The sequence below is a fragment of the Corythoichthys intestinalis genome, chromosome 3 (assembly GCF_030265065.1).
Source record: "Corythoichthys intestinalis isolate RoL2023-P3 chromosome 3, ASM3026506v1, whole genome shotgun sequence".
Classification (NCBI taxonomy): domain Eukaryota; kingdom Metazoa; phylum Chordata; class Actinopteri; order Syngnathiformes; family Syngnathidae; genus Corythoichthys; species Corythoichthys intestinalis.
In genome coordinates this window covers 50,945,918-50,963,206 of record NC_080397.1, presented here as the reverse complement: position 1 = coordinate 50,963,206, position 17,289 = coordinate 50,945,918, and the positions used below count along the sequence as shown (strand labels likewise).

Sequence of the window (17,289 nt, the reverse complement as noted above, 5' to 3'; positions counted from 1 at the left end):
CCGATATCATTTTAAAATGTTTATATTCCGCCGATATTACCAGCTACCCGAAAATATCACTCAACTCAAATAAATTGTGTTAAAAAAAAAAAAATAATAATAAAAAAATTAACCATCAAATTTACATAAATTTTAATGCCTTCAACTAGGGTTGTTCCGATCATGTTTTTTTGCTCCCGATCCGATCCCGATCGTTTTAGTTTGAGTATCTGCCAATCCCGATCCGATTGTTTTTTTTTTTTGCTCCCGATTCAATTCCAATCATTCCCGATAATTTTTCCCGATCATATACATTTTGGCAATGCATTAAGAAAAAAATGAATAAAACTCGGACGAATATATACATTCAACATACAGTACTGTATTTGTTTATTATGACAATAAATCCTCAAGACGGCATTTACATTATTAACATTCTTTCTGTGATAGGGATCCACGGATAGAAAGACTTGTAATTCTTAAAAGATAAATGTGACTTTGTATATTGTGACTAAATATTGCCATCTAGTGTATTTGTTGAGCTTTCAGTAAATGATACTGTAGCCATTTAACTGTTCTGCCCAAATGCATGATGGGAAGTGCAACCATGACTGTGCGTAGTGCGTAGTGGCACCAATTGATATATCTTCTCTGCGTTGGGAAATAACATAGGGTGTTAAGAAAAAGATCAACTACTACCTCTCTTCCTCACATTGCTTCCCACGATTTTTCTAATTGTTGAGAGAGGGATTGTAAGGCTTTAGCCATTTAAATAAAGGCTCCAAAGACTGCCAAAATTCACCCTACTCATTTTACGCTGCCTTTTAGCTCTATATATAGGTAAAATGGCGCCATTATAGATTGGACGCGGCAATGCGTGAGTGGGTCGTGCAGCGCATGCGTTAATTGCGTTAAATATTTTAATGTGATTAATTTTTAAAAAATGAATTACCGCCGTTAACGCGATAAATTTGATAGCCCTACTTTAAGCCAAAATTAAAGACTCTGGAGGCGTGTAAGACATTTTGTCTGTAACGTTAAATACAATTAGAAAACGATTTAATTAAAATATATATATATATTAAAAAAAGGCATGTCATATATTTTTTTGCCGATTCCAATACTTTGAAAATGACGTGATCGATCGGAACATCTTTACCTTCAACATTTAGTTTAATGCTTTTTAAGGCCTGAATTTTGACACAATTTATTAACTTTTAGGTTACACAAACAACACAAATTCCTTTTTATTTCAAGTGTTATTTATTAATCAGAACATGTTAACAGGATACAGAAACTTTTGTGTAAACAAAAAACAATAGAAAACAACTATGTACAAACTTTTTTAAAGAAAGTCAATTGATCTTTGATTTGGAGATTTCCAAAATCTCCCTCACGTACTTCTCATCCTCCTCCAGTGCTTTAGTATTCATGTTTTCCATGAAGCTTTCCAAGTTCTTCATAGAATCCTGGGGCAACGCAGGGATAACGATTAAGTTATTGATTCGAGATTTTCTTAGCTTGTTTAGGTCTGCTTACAAACGTCAAACGTGGCCAGCAATTTAGTAGTTACCTCGATGGCAGAAAGGTGGTCTGCTGCAGTGGTGAAAATGTTCGTAAGGTTGTTGGCGACCATACGTCTCTCCTCCTTTGATTCCAGCAGTACCCGGTGGTACCTCAATGACACAAGAGTCAATTTTAGAGACATAAAAAAAGTCAAATTTGCATTAAGATACAAATCCAAAAATTGAGCTCTAGAGCTTCCCAAAGCATTACAGGGGGGTCACATCGCCAGCGTAGGAACGGAATTTGTTCGTAACCTGGGGACTAGCTTTAATTTACACCGGTTTTGACTTGGGTCCGGTATACTTAATGTCCAACATTCGAGCCACTCACTGTTGCTGCAGCGCCTTATTCTGCTGCATGGTATCCTCATAAAAGCATTTGTCCTTCTCCTTGAGTAAATTGCACTTGCTCTCCACCACCTCCACTTCCATCGCCCATTCTTGTTCCTCTTGTGCAAACTCCTGCAAACACACAGGCACACAAATAGATCAGAGGTTCATGGTTCATGGAGCACAAGGATTTACAGGTGTAGTCGCATGCACACCAAATTTCACAAAGAGCTCAGAAGGACCAATGTCTGCCCTAGATGTAGGGCTGCAGCTATCGAATATTTTAGTAATCGAGTAATCGACTGAAAATTCTATCGATTAATCGAGTAATCGGATAAAACAAATATATTTTTAGGTGAAGAGCAATTATAAATACACATGAGAAAACAAGACATTTCATCTAATCTTGAACCATTTTCAGTCAATCAATGTCTATATTTTCGATGTATATTGTTGAAAACAGCCAACAATTGCATCTCAGATGTAGCTAGAATTTAAAAAAAAAAACAAAAAACTAATTCACTGCTTTCACTCAAAAAACCTTTAGATCTTATTTAAAAAAAAAAAAACATATATATATATATATATATATATATATATATTACCTAAAAATGCCGTTACGCTTGATAACACACATCACTTAAAAGTTAGGATTTTTTCCCACGTGTTTCAATTGAATTTCTCTTTGTGTCAAGCCATTTTTAAGTTCTAGTTAAGTTTTAAGTTAGTCTAAACTGTAAGTCCTGATAGAATTTTGAGTTTTTGCAGTGTTCAAAATAAATGTATGAATACAGGCTGTACTGGAGCACATTAGGGACCATTGCTACTTGGTGTTTTATCCAGCAATGACTACTGAGCTAAAATTGATAGTTAGCATGATAAAGTTTTTATTTTACACCCTCATCACTCCACATTGCTATGTTATGTTAAAGCCTGTATGTAAGACACGTTAGCCACGCATCGACAGTGGTCATAATTAATTGACACCTAGCCCCCCGCAGGGCTAACTTTACGTGAGCTAGTAGCGACAGTAACGTTAATCTTATTTATTAGCGCTTAGCGCTCTTTACTATCGCTTAGCGCTGTACTGCTTTAAGATGGCTCTGTTTAATAACGCTGCCCAGACGCGGCCGAGTCTGTCATTGCGCATCTAGTTCAACATACATGTGATCTTTATGAGACGCTCCAGACGCTAGCTGTTACCTACGTAGCATTGTGCGGGCTAGTATTTGGCAACGTCGGCGTCGTTTGTGGCGGCTGTCAGCTGCAGTAAGTTTTTTTTTTTTTCCCTTCTTCCTCCCCGCACGTGACAGCGCGTTGTCCCGCATTAAAAGTAGTCCGAGCAAAACGTGATGCTTAGAGCTGTCAAAATAAACGATTACTCGAGGTGAATAAAATTACTCGGATCAGTTTTTAAACTCGAGTTACTCGAGTTGCTCGAGTACTCGTTTCAGCTCTACCTAGATGACACGATTTTTTTTTTTTTGGGGTCGTTCTTGACAATCGCAGTGCCAGATTACACGACATTAGGGCTGCAGCTATCGATTATTTTAGTAGTCGATTAATCGATGAGCTAGTTAGTTCGAATAATCGAGTAATCGGATAAGGAACATGAAAACTTAAAATACCTGAGCTGAGCCTCAAACTGTATGAAAAACGGTAAATAAATGAGCTAAATACAACAAAAGAACAATTGGCTAACTTACATAGCAAAAGTCCACTAGCTTAAATGCTATAAAATGCTAACGTTTTTTTCCCGTTTTTTTTTGGTTTGTTTTTTACAATGCTCTTAACAAACGGTTCAGACAAATATTCCCACAAATCAGCTAAGTATACCTATAAACTAAATTATGAATGCATTAAAAAACATTAGCTCAAACAAAAACTTAGCTTACGTTGGTCTTAACAGGGAGCAGTTGGATTCAGCCATGTGAAATGAGGCAGACCAGAGGGCAGTGTATCCACACTAATCAATAAAACTAAATGCAAACACTTTCAAAACAAACCATTACAATGCCACTTTAATTAAACGAATACTCGAAGCAAAAAACTTTAATTCGAATAATTTTTTCTAATCGAATACTCGAGTTAATCGATTAATCGTTGCAGCACTACACGACATTGTGTCATGATGGCGCAGTGGGTCTTGGAACGGACGAGTTGTCACAGAAGGCCACCGAGGCACTTTAACGCCATAATTTTTTTCCTTCGGCTAAGTCTAAAAAAGTAACTTCTTTTCACGATTTCTTTTCATGTTTCTTAAAGCCAGAAAGTTTCCATTTGAATCATTATTTTGTGTCATGTCTGTGATCTGCTTTTTCTTCTACAAAATTAAAGAACTGCACGAGCATCCTCTAAGACTGGTGATTCTATAATATTTGCCAGGGGTTGTAGATGAGGGCAGGGATGAAGATCGACCCATAAAACTTTGCCTTTCGCCTTAGCTCTTTTATACAGCAAATTGATAAATGATGCAATAGTTGGTTCAGTAAGCAGTTTAGAGTTTTCCCGACTTGTCGACGTCATCGATGATATAAATGCGTCGACGAGCACAACACCCCGTCAACGGTTAATGAAGGGTTAAAAAAAAAAAAAACAATGCCTGGAAAGTTTAGAATGGCAGACGCTCGGTATGCAAGCGGGGAAAGCGATACAAAGCCAAAAAAGCGCACCTGAGTGGCCAAAACATTTGACTTATTTCAATGAAACAAAGGAGGGTATACTGTTGTGTCCTGTCTCTTCAACGCCAAGCTTGCATTCTAGGCTGCACATCGACCGTGAATGAAAACCCAGTTGTAATTTTGGAAGACGACAGGAGACAATTATAAGCTGGCAGATCGTAAGTCCATCTAACTAACTAACGATATTTTTAATGAATCTGCTAAACCTGTCGCAATATGCGATACAAGTCCATTTATCGCAAGGTAAAAAAAAATGAGGGAGGTAATTTTCACGGCTGCGTTTTTTCGCCGAGTGCGTGCGTGCACACGTGCGCAGATGTTTATTGGTCATCAACACGCCGTACAAATAAAGTTCAGACATACAAAATAAGGAAACATCTATATTAAACACTGTAAATGTTAGCATTGCTACGTTGAGGCTAACGGGGAAAAAACACAACCTACTAACCACTTTTCCCTGCTATAAAACATTGGCGTTCTTCTCCAAAACGCAAACTTGCAGTTAAAGGGTGACACGTCAAACATGAAAAATCGCTGGTTAACAGCATTGGCAAACGAAAATATGGAGGAAAAAAATATACATTACTGACACCACCTGCAATGACGAAAAGCGCACTTTTATTGTGGAGTGTAAAGCTTACGGTTGGCGGGTTAGCGAACGTACTTCTGGTGAAAATTTTAAAATAAAAGCATGTCATGTTAAACATATACCATATTGACCCGAATATAAGACTGTTTTTTTGCATTGAAATAAGAATGAAAAAGAGGGGGTCGTCTTATATTCGCGATGCTAGATGGCGCCAGATATCATTAAAGTGATGTTCTGTCATGACAGATCTCAGCTACACTCAATTTCAACCAGTTTGCATTATTTTATTGCAATGTTTTACCTTATTCAGATTTGTTTCAAGACTACAGTTACAGTTAGACTTCACTTTGATGGTTAATTATCACAATAGATTGGTTTATTTACATTTCAAAAATTAGAAGCCATTCATTTACGAATTTGATTGCTCTTTAGTTTACATATTTAAATGTTCAGATATTAAGATTTGAATGAGGCAAAATAACATGCTTTTTCTCTCAAATATATTGTTATAATCATTTGTTTCGGATGTACTGTAATTATTTTCTTTATAAAAATTAATTTGGAGTTCAAAAAGTCTTTTCACAAACTTGAGTCTTGAAAAAGAGGGGGTCGTCCTATAATCAGGGCCGTCTTATATTCGGGCCAATACGATACTACTATTGTTTATAGTAGTATACTATAATATTAATGCTAGAAACATTTTTTAAAGAATTGTTTTGAATCATATTGGAAAGGCGAAGTCAGTGTTTTGAATCTGTTTATGTTCCATTCTTTTGCACTAGTTAATAGCGTTTGACTTCTTTGCTTATTTGTGATTTTTGGTATTTACGTGTATTTGTACTTTAAGAATTGAAGTGTTCCAAAATGTTTTTGTGAATTAATAAGTATCAACAAAAATTTAATTACCGTATTTTTCGGACTACAAGTCGCTCCTGAGTAAGCCTGAACGATATATCGTTTAAACATCGCCATCGCGATGTGCGTGTGCGCAATAGTCCCATCGCAAGCGCGTGCGATAGTTTTTCTTTTTTTTTTATCCACATACGCCTCACTTTCTGGTCTGCGCACAGCCTCCTACCCTCCCTCTCCCAGCCTTTTGATCCTCTCAGTCACTGCGGCACAACAATGGCTTTGATCTGGCCAAAGAAGCAGACTTCACACGGGCATCTGTCAATCATCGTTTAACTTGTTAAACAGTTGTAAGGAAGCCGCGCTGGAATGAATGTGTGTACTGTGGGGACGTTGGAGACATTTAAATGCCAGAAGTGATCATGAGGAGTTTGAAAGTTCTACATGTCACTTCAACGGTCACAGCTAAAGTAGATAAACAGAAGCATTTAATAAAGCCAAGCATTTATCTGCTACAGTACTTTATTCTTGTTCAAAAATGATTTGGTTGGACAGTTATGTTTAAAACTTATCATAATTATGAAATTTGAAGTGCTTAAGAACCATTTATTTATATACATTTTTTAAATCACTTTGGGGGGGGGGGGGGTTGGGTGAGAAAAAAACATGTCTTATACATGGTTACCCAAAAAAAAGTTTACACTGCCATAATACAACTTAAATGCCATGTTTATTCAGCTTAGAATTAGAATTGAATCACAAATTATACATTATTGTAAAGAACATGTACAGTACACTCTATTTTTCAATGTGTCCTCCCTTAAGTGTCACAACAGCCTCCAGGCGCCTGCGGAATGCTTCTTTATGTAGGATGCTGTCATCTTTTCCCAAGATCTAACAATGGACCTCTCCAAGGCTGCCACAGAAGTTTGTGGCTTCTTACAGGCACTGTCCTCCACAGTTGCCCATATGCTATAATCCAGGGGATTGAGATCTGGACTCTGGGGTGGCCACATATCGCCTTGTCAATCAACTATTTGGTCCGCACAGATCGGCACTTCCAGACCCAGGTTTTCGTGAGGCTGTTCCAATATCTTTCAGCTTCTTTTTAACTTTGTAGACTGCACATCTGGATATTCTCAGATTTGCTGCAATCTCAGTAGGTGTCAGACCGGCACGCAGCAATTCAGGTACAGCTAAAGTTTTCTTCATTTTCAGCAGAAGCACAGGAATTGTAGAGACGAGAGATTACCAGCTGCACTGAGTGACCTTAATGAATCACTTAAGCATGACAACCTATTTAGATATGTTTCAATGGCTTTTAAACAAGCAGTCAACTGAGTGTAAACTTTTTTTTGGGTCAACCTGTATCTATCTCTTTCCAATGCTAAATCTGAATAAATACATTGGGCACAAAAAAAACACACACACACAAAAAAAAAAAAAATTTAAATGGGGGGGTGGGCTACTTCGCGGTTTTTAACTTATCGCGGCGGGTTCTGGTCCCCATTAACCGCGAAAAACAAGGGATGACTGTACACTGTGGTGATCTAAAGTCTTTCCAAACAGCTATTTAAGTCATCTTGTGAAAATATCTTGGAAAAAAATATATATAATTTTTTTTAAATATCGCAATATAATATCGCAATACAGTGGTACCTCTACATACGAAGTTAATCCGTTCCAGGACCTTGTTTGTAAGTCGAAATGGTCGTATGTCGAGCAGGATTTTCCCATTGGAATACATTATAATTCCATTAATTCGTTCCACAGCCCAAAAACCTGCACTAAATCCTTAAAAAAATACTGCTGGTGCTATTACAAATGGCAATTACACGTAGCAAAACAAATAAATTATAAATCAAAATTGGAATAATGTAATAAAAAGAATAATAATAATTCCTGTAATAGTGTAACGAATCGGGTTCTAATAAGGCGGACGTTTTTTTGTGTACCTGAACGCACCGCGGGGCTCACGTGCCAGAAACAGACCGGTGAGCTTGAGTTTCACTTTCACTTTGAATGTTCTCTTGAGAACACCATCATTTGAGGCAGACAGCAGGCGTTTTGTGTTGAATAAGTTGTAAAAGAAATGATGAAAACGTGGCGAAGCTGGCGATTTCTTTGGAGACAATAAGAATTGTCAGCTTAATTTATAAAGACTGGCGAACGATGGTCGGAGGAGGACCGTGGAGATGTATTGTTGAGCCATTTCACGGATGCCCACCCCACGCTCATATTTTTCTGTCATTTGCATCTTCATTTCGAAGGTAAGCAACTTTTTCCTTGTTTCACCACCTGTACCAACCTTTTCTGAAACCTGTGTTGATTTGTCACACAAGAAAATCCGCCGTGCATTCGTCTGCGGTGCTGCCATTGTCGTCGTATTTCGAGCATGTCGTCGGATGTAGAAACAAATGGTGAGTCAAATTTTACGTCGGATGTCGAAAAGTTCGTGTGTCGAAGCGATCGTATGTAGAGGTACCACTGTATATCGTAAACCCCAAAAAAATCGCAGCAATAGTTTTTCCCAATATCGTTCAGGCCTACTCCTGAGTATAAGTCGATCCAGCCATAAAATGCCCAACGAAGAGAAAAAAAACATATACAAGTCGCACCGGAGTATAAGTCGAATTTTGGCGGGAAATTTACTTGATAAAATCCAACACATAGAACAGACATGTCATCTTGAAATACAACAGAGAACAACATGCTAAATAAATAAATATACAGTGTACAGTGCATGAACAACGAAATGGGAATATACTGTCCTACGCTACAGCTCGGTCCTGGCTGTATAATTTGCTGAATCAATTTGGTCCTCGATAGAAAACAGGTTCGCATCAACGTAAATAAATGGTAATTAGGTACTATTAGTAATAAGTAACAGGTTAGCATGCGTTCGCTATCATTAGCACATCGTTCAAACAACCACACAACTGGCTCTAAGTGTCCGATCGCGGGTGGAAAACACACAACAACAACAGAAAAGATGATACACGCAGGCGTTGCCTCTGCAGAGATGATTTTAAAGCATAAACAATGAAAGTAGGCTCGCAGCCGTCTATTCTCTCTCGCTGTAACTCGCCCACTCACTGACTCACTCACTCAGAGCTACGTAGCTGTCCGTCTTCTTCTGGCGTGTGAGCACTCTTCTCCACGTAAACAAGCGCGAGTGCGCCCTCACGTGGGCATGAAACCGCCACAAACTAAATCATCCATTTCAAGATAAAAAAGTCAATAATACAATTGAACATACACTGCCAAAGGCAGAACGCGAACGTGGCCATAGCTATAAAGAGTTATTCAGATAACTATAGCATAAGAACATGCTAACAACTTTACAAAACCATCAGTGTCACTGCAAAACACCAAAATAACATGTGAAATTATATCATAATGTGTTAATAATTCCACACATAAGTCGCGCCTGAGTATAAGTCGCACCCCCAGCCAAAATATGAAAAAAAAACGCGAGTTATAGTCCGAAAAATACGGTAGTCGACTAATCGTTAAAAAAAAAAAAAAAGTCTGCTGACTAATCGGGAGAAAGATAGTCGTTTGGTACAGCCCTAAAGCAGTTACAGCAATAAACAATTCTTACCCCTTTCATTTTCAAAATAGTCATCTAAGTAACAGTGAAGACTGAAGTGTGTAGGAGCTCCATTACGAGGACACAAATTCATACCTTCTGGCTGGCATCCCAGCGTTCATCCTCCTTGCGGATCTGCTCTTTCAGCTGCTTCAGGTCATTTTTCTTGTCCAAGACATTTGAGTTCACCTAAAGCAGTAATGAAGGTAGGTTAACCTTTATATTTGCTACATCAAGACTACTACTACATTAAGTTTGTTTTGTTTTGTTTTCTCTGTGTTTCTTGAAAGCAAAGAACTGAATTTGTGAAGATGAATGTACCTGCCTGAAATGAAATGAATTAAAAAAATAAAAATAAAGTAGTAGTATTGTAGTTCAACTGACAGAATAATTACAATTTCTTTGACTTTTTTTTTCCGAAACCCGATTTAGGTATTTAAAAAAATATTGAGAACAATGTTGCAATAAATAAATGACTAAAAAATGTATATATTTTAATGAATTTTTTTTAAAGCACTTCAAATGTAATAATTATGAAAAGTTCTAAACATGTTACTGTCCTACCAAATTTTTTTAAACAACAGTCAAGAGTGAATATGTGCTATGTTTTTAACCTACAAACGTCTGTGCGAGTGATCATCACACATTAAATCAGGGGTGCCCAATCCGGTCCTCAAGGGCCGCTGTGTGTCCTGCTTTTTGTTCCTACCGATCGAGCACAGACCATTTAACCAATGATGTTTCTGCTATGACAAGCAGCACTTGACTACAATCAACTGATTACACTTGTAAGACACCAGATTAGTGCAAAGGTGTCGTCCCGTTTTCTTCGAAAGAAATTCAGCACCCACTGGAGCCCGATGTAGAATAGTATGGGGACCCAGTTACTGTTAGCATGAGCATTTAGCATGGAAAGTGTCGTCTGAAACTCTTTATTAGTATTAATTAGGGCTGTCAAACGATTAGAATTTTTAATCGAGTTAATCACAGCTTAAAAATTAATTAATTGTAAATCAAACCATCTATAAAATATGTCATATTTGTCTGTAAATTATTGTTGGAATGGAAAGAACACAAGACAGTACACATTCAACATACTGTACATAAGTACTGCATTTGTTTATTATAACAATAAATCAACAAGATGGCATTAACATTATTAACATTCTGTTAAAGCGATCCAAGACTTGTAGTTCTTAAAAGATAAATGTTAGTACGAGTTATAGAAATTTTATATTAAAACCCCTCTCAATGTTTTTGTTTTAATAATATTTGTAAAATTTTCAATCAAAAAATAAACTAGTAGCTCGCCATTTGATGGGAGAAAATATTTTGTGATGCCTTAACATTAGCACATAATGGCTTTGTGATGTATGATTGCCTCTGGGACCTAGATTGTAACAACCTGTTATCTTTTTCACCTTGGGTTCCATAGTTAGGAGGGAATCTCACGAGATGAAGTACAATGTTTATTTAAGTTAACCGCTGAAAGCCTCAACTGGGGAGGAATCTCATACCCTTCGGTGTGGTCTCACGAGTTCGGGTGGTGCGTTTTCGTGGGGGCGAGGATCGGCCACCCGCGTCAGACGTGCCTATAAGAGTCGGGGGATTCCCCAACCCCCCTGAAGTCTGCCAGAGGATTATGTACGGGTCGCTTGGCTTTTTTCCTTTGCCGCTTTGCCGGAGCGTTGGCTCCCCGCTCATTTGTCAACGGTAAGCGATTTTCATTGTTAAGGAACAGTTCGTTGTGCGGTAACGCAGTGATTCTGGGATTGACAAACTAGATCTAATGTCATCGTTACCACTTGTTATGCTTGTTCTTGATACTTGTTGCTTGCTCTTGTGGGATTGTAATCAATAATTCTCATTGATTCTGCATTTTCTTATCAATAAACATCGTCTATTGAGCAAAAGTCTGCTGGTTACTGACTCACCGCGAACCCGGAAATTTCGGAAAACACCATTGTTGACGTCAAAAATTACACAATGTTCATGGTGCTGAAACCCATAAAATCAGTCGCACCCAAGCGCCAGCAGAAGGCGACAAAACACCAAAAAACACAAGTAACAAGTGGACATGATTGCCTGTATGATTGCCTCTGTGACCTAGATTGTAACAACTTGTTATTGTTTTTCACCTTGGGTTCCATAGTTAGGAGGGAATCTCACGAGATAAAGTACAATGTTTATTTAAGTTAACCGCTGAAAGCCTCAACTGGGGGGGAATCTCAAACAAAACACCAAAAAATACAAGTAACAAGTGGACATGACCCTGTGCTGTCATTTTAATCTGTTTGAGCGGGGCATGTGCATTAAATGCGTCAAATATTTTAACGTGATTAATTAAAAAATTAATTACCGCCCGTTAATGCGAGAATGTTGACAGCCCTAGTAATAATTTAAAATTTGTTGAAAATAATGTACCGTGGCGTCCAGCTGGGTATAAGTGGTTGAAAATAATGTACCGTTTTCCTGCTGAGTGTATTATCATCAGAAAGTTGGCGTCCTTGTAGATGCTACAATATGTGCTCGACTGTCAATGTTCATTCGAAATTGTTGGAAACCTTATTTATATTTTGACTTGATCTTCAATCTTACCGATAAAAACATTGAGTAATCATCGATTAAAACTCGACGAAAACGAGACAAAGACTCATATTTTGAAATGACTAAAAGACAAAACCCAAAATTAAAAGGTGTGTACTTGGAGAGATGACAGGAGAAACTGTTTTAGTCACCTGTTCGTGAGAGTCCTCCAGACTGAACTTGGCGTTGGACAGTTTGCTGCGTTCATCCTCCACATCGCTGATCAGTTTTTTCAAAAGATTCTACAGTGAAACACACAAACCGGTGAAGATTAAAGCAAAGGATCTCAGTGAAACAAATCCATTGATTACCCGTGTCTGTGGCTTGAGTTGAATGTTCCCAGGTCCGTATTCAAAAGGCCTGAGTTCAAAGTCATGGCCACAGGCATTCTCTGCTGACAACGGAATGAGCTTCAGCTTGCGGGCCAGTTTGTGGTACTCGTTAAGCTTCAACTCGGCCTGGAATGTTTTAATAGGAAAGGACAGGCACAGTTTTGTTTAAATTTTAGCACCGACAGCTCGTCACAGCTTGCATAAACAACGCCAATCAATCAAATATTTACTCTAGGCAGCCCTTTATTAAAGAATTAAAATATTTAACACAGACTCAAGTAAAAATGGGGGCTGAAGTAGAATTAACTCAATAGTGTACCGCACGTAACACGACAACTTTGCTCATTAATATTCATGACGTGAGCAACTGTTGCAAGGGGGGTCAAACTCGCGTTTGTCCCTCATGCTAGATCAGGGGTGGGCAATTAATTCCACAAAGGGCCGCAGTGGGTGCGGGTTTTTGTTGCAACCCATTAAGAGGACACCTTTTCAGCAATCTGCTGTTTTACAAGTGCAATCAGTCGATTGCAGTCAGGTGCTTCTCATTTCTGCTGAAACCGCATTGGTTAAACTACCTGTGCTGGGTCAGTTGGAACAAAGACCAGGACCCACTGCGGCCCTCGAGGACCGGTTTGCCCACCCCTGTGCTAGATGAATATAAATAGTGTAGGAACACGATGTTTAATGAGCTTAACCTACCAATTCTATTTGAAAATTATGTCCATGGTGCCAAATTCACTGGTATAGATGTGGAAGAACATACAAATGTTCAGTTAAAGAGATCTTGAGTGTCGAAGGCTGACGGGTTAAATAACCGACCTGGTCCAGAGGTAGCTTTTTTTATCGACAACTTTTTCTTGTGTGCATTGCCTTGCGCGACAGACAATGACATTCTCCTGTTTCAACAAGCCATCCTTTACCACCATATGCCCAGTCTTTCTTATATATTATATCCTCTGGTTGTCTTCTCTAACCAATCTTGGGGGTAATTTATATTGCTATTTTTGTGAAGCGATTGTAAATGCTACTCATTGACAGCCAACGAACTCTTTAAATTTTTTTAAACTAATAACAAATCTTAATCCTATTTATATATTATTGTTTCTTTACAACAGAAAATGTAAAGCTGTTAAATCTAGAGCCTACCTGGAGGCATGAACACGCTTACTACAAAAAGACCAAGGCCAAACATGGCTCATTTATTTAAATATCCGTATATTAGAAAAATAGGCCTACATGACTGTTGTGATATATAAATGTCAGTCTTAGCAGTAGTACCACCTACAAGTAACTAGGTAGGCGGCCATACAACACACGGAACAAATTCTTAATTCCCAGTTCTCAACGACTAAATACAAAAGATTGTTCATAAATATCACGATTGATATGCGAGTAAACACAATGCAAATCCCCACGCTAAAAAATAAGTAAAAATATCAAAATGGCTTACCCCTTCGAGGTAGGCTGTGGCAGGCAATTGATCAAGATTGTCATCTGTAAGGCCATGGCCCCAAACAAAATGTTTACTGCATATGACGGTGAATAGCTTAACATTGCTGGCGTTAAACTGGTCTTTTGGACGTCTGCACAAGTTGATCCATTGTTCACATTTTTTTCCCCCTGAGTTTTTGGCTTCAGGAAACGTATGAAGTAAACATTCTTCATATGTGGACGGTCGTAATGTCTAGAGTCGTTTCTACAAGTTCCATAGCAGCAGTGTTTAACTGGCATGTTCTTTTTTTGAAAGATTACCGGCAGAAAATAAGCAGTGCTAACATGGGTTGTATATGAACGCGCTTCTATGTTGACCCTCTTCTGGTTTACAATGGTGACGTCACACAGACTTGCAATCTAAAAATGCCATTCGTGCGGTACGCTACTGAACTTAACTGTGCTTCTATAAGAAAAAAGCACAACCTAAAGTTCTGTACATAAAACACCAATGGATGTATAAAACAGCTCTAATATCCTTCAGGTCACACCTCAGCAGGTAAGACAACCTGGCTAGCTCGAGGCTATAAACCGAAATAATATTATATTATCAACATGACGCCTAATTTCCATCGTCATTGAATAGGAATACCTTCTCCTTCACTTTGGCCAGCGCAATTTGTTCGCTCCACTTCTGCTGTTCGGCTTGTTCAAGAGACTTGCCGTGTATGGCTATGGCCTGTTGAACCTCCTGCTTTTCTTGGTTGATCCTCTCTACATCAGCAGGTGTGTACTTTTGGTTCTGCCGAACCTTTTCCAGTTCACATTGCTCAACTTTCAGAGATTCCAGACTGCTAACTGTAGAGAATAGAATGATAGAAAATTTATATTTAGGTTGGGAAAACCAATTTTGCTTTCAGTTCCAATTGGCAACAAAGTACTCAAACATTTAGCACATCATTCTAATGAAGAGTAAATGCATTGTGATTTAGTTGTACAGAAAAATCCAATCATAAAAGTAACAGCCTCCCATGTTACGCTAAATGTTACGGTAAATGAAGATCAAAAAAGGTATTTTGGCTAAAAGCGATTTTCCTTCTGTTTACCAGCATGGTTTAACTCTTCGTCCAGCTCCAGGAACTTTTTCTCTTGGTTTGTTTGGAAGGCCTCCACTTGGGCGTGATAGTCACCCAACTTTTGAAGGTCTGACTGCATTCTCATAATCTCCATCCTTTTGGACTGGAGACGGTCCTGTCACAGAAGAGGGATGCATTTGCTTGTCATCTTGATCAAAACATGAGAGGCCAACAGCAAGTCAGTTTACGTTGATTATTGCCCCAATACACTATGATCCACTCAATAAATGAATTTTAAGTTTGATGTACAGTCCCATCCAGTCTTATTTCTAACTGATATTGACCTTTTGGTTTTCCTTCTCCAGTCGTTCAACATCATCCATAAGCAACCTTTTCTTCTCCTCCATATCAGTCAGCAGCTCTTCATCATAATTGCACATCTTCTCTGTGAAAGCACGTACAAAAGACACACAATTGAACAACCACAGTGACACAAATGTACAAAAAAACAACAAAACAAAGATACACTAGCACGCAGGCAGTGTCAATGTCATTTACATCTATCTCAAATATATTGCACTTCAGGCAATTGACTCAAATGGAGCTTACTCAATTCAGTGACAAAGGCCTCATCATCCTCCTCATAAGTGTCCATGCCCTGCATGAATTTGGTGTATGTGGTTGCTGTGTAGTCGAAAAAGAGCTGCAGGCAGAAAAATTGGTTGGACGCACAGCAGAGATGTTAGCAGAGAGGAATCTTCAGAGTAGGGCTATGGCTATCAAATATTTAAATAATCGATTAGTTAGTTCGAATAATCGAGTAATCGGATTACTAACATTTAATGCCTTGCAGAATATGTAAAAATGTATGAAAAAATTGTTAGACTTTGGGTTACTGCATGCACGAAGAGTAGTTGCCTTAAACTGGAAGAACATGGAACCTCCCTCGCTAAAACAATAGATTAAGGAACTTTCGGAAAACATAGGAATGGAAAGACTGACCTACAACGCTCAAGGAAAACAAAAAGAATTTGGAAAAACTATGGGACAAATACATGTACATTGTATCAACAGTCTGAGATCTCAGAATGCAATTACGTCTTCTATATACTGAACTATTTTTCATTTTTTGTCTTTGCAAGCTGTGTGAATGTGTATAAGATTTTTTTTTGATTTTTTTTTTTTTTTTTTTTTTAAACTTAATTGGGTTGTAAAGTATGACCCCCCTAGTGGTCATCATGTTTTGAATTTTCAGTTCTTGTACTTTTTTGGGGAAAAATAATAAAAATATGGAATCAGAAAAAAATAAAAATGTAAGAAGTGTTTATGCTTGCAATAATTATTTTGGCTTGCTTAGATTGCACTTTCACTTAAAATTATTAAAATACCTGATCTTAGCCTCATATATCAAAAATAAATAAATGAGTAAGTACAGCAAAAGGACAATCGGCTAACTTGCATAGCAACAGTTCGCAAGCTTAATTGCTATAAAATGCTGTTTTTTTACAAAGCTCCCCAAAAAAAAAAAACATTCAAACACAAAAAACTGCTCAATCTACTTCTTAATAACAAATGCATAAACAAACATATTAGCTCAAACAAAAATATACCTTATGTTGGTCTTAACAGGGAGCAGCTGGATTCAGCCATGTTAGACGAATTATGACATTCATTTTTGCCACTACAGAGCAGTGTATCCACCCAAATCAATAAAACTATATGCAACACTTTCAAAGCAAATCATGACGTCACTCTACATGAATACAGATGCAAAAATTGATTCAAAGCTTTTTTCCTAATCGAATTACCCGAGTTAATCGATTAATCGTTCTACTAATCGTTGCAGCTCTGCTTCAGAGTACCTTATTGTAATCTGCGCTGTCATCAATGTTGTCGCTATCTTCGCAGAAGTCTCTGAAGAGGAGATCCTGCTCATTCAAGCTTGCGTGGATCTGGTGACACAATGATTTTCATTCTCTCAATGATTCTCAAAGATGTAAAAAATTATTACATAAGAGACTTTTTTAAAAATGCAACAGGGACTGTAGTTTACTTTGACGGTGTCAATTAACCACAGAAGGGCACCCAATGCCTGAGGCCACGTGTGGGGAGCGCCAACTGAATACATAGAGGACTTTGACAGAACAAAAGGATATCTGCAACACAAACACATAGAAACATATTTAGCAAAGGAAGCTATTACTGGACTATAAAAGAACACATCAACACAAAGCACTTCACAGATATCAAATTGTCAAAATACTTCAAGGATTAAGAAG

At 37.9% G+C, this 17,289-nt stretch overlaps 1 protein-coding gene across 1 annotated transcript in view; it reads right to left on the bottom strand.

Annotated features, from left to right (window-relative positions):
* Positions 1-1,230: 1,230 nt before the first annotated feature.
* Positions 1,231-17,289, bottom strand: part of ndc80 (NDC80 kinetochore complex component) — a 35,238-nt gene continuing 19,179 nt past the window's right edge. The window contains exons 6-17 of the mRNA XM_057833095.1: positions 17,064-17,166; positions 16,873-16,962; positions 15,620-15,713; positions 15,355-15,455; positions 15,041-15,185; positions 14,587-14,792; positions 12,483-12,629; positions 12,324-12,413; positions 9,682-9,774; positions 1,876-2,006; positions 1,553-1,655; positions 1,231-1,448 (exon numbers count right to left, since the gene is read on the bottom strand). Of these exons, the coding sequence (XP_057689078.1) occupies positions 1,335-1,448; positions 1,553-1,655; positions 1,876-2,006; positions 9,682-9,774; positions 12,324-12,413; positions 12,483-12,629; positions 14,587-14,792; positions 15,041-15,185; positions 15,355-15,455; positions 15,620-15,713; positions 16,873-16,962; positions 17,064-17,166 (1,417 nt within the window). The 3' untranslated portion in view covers positions 1,231-1,334. The remainder of the gene's footprint in view (positions 1,449-1,552; positions 1,656-1,875; positions 2,007-9,681; positions 9,775-12,323; positions 12,414-12,482; positions 12,630-14,586; positions 14,793-15,040; positions 15,186-15,354; positions 15,456-15,619; positions 15,714-16,872; positions 16,963-17,063; positions 17,167-17,289) is intronic.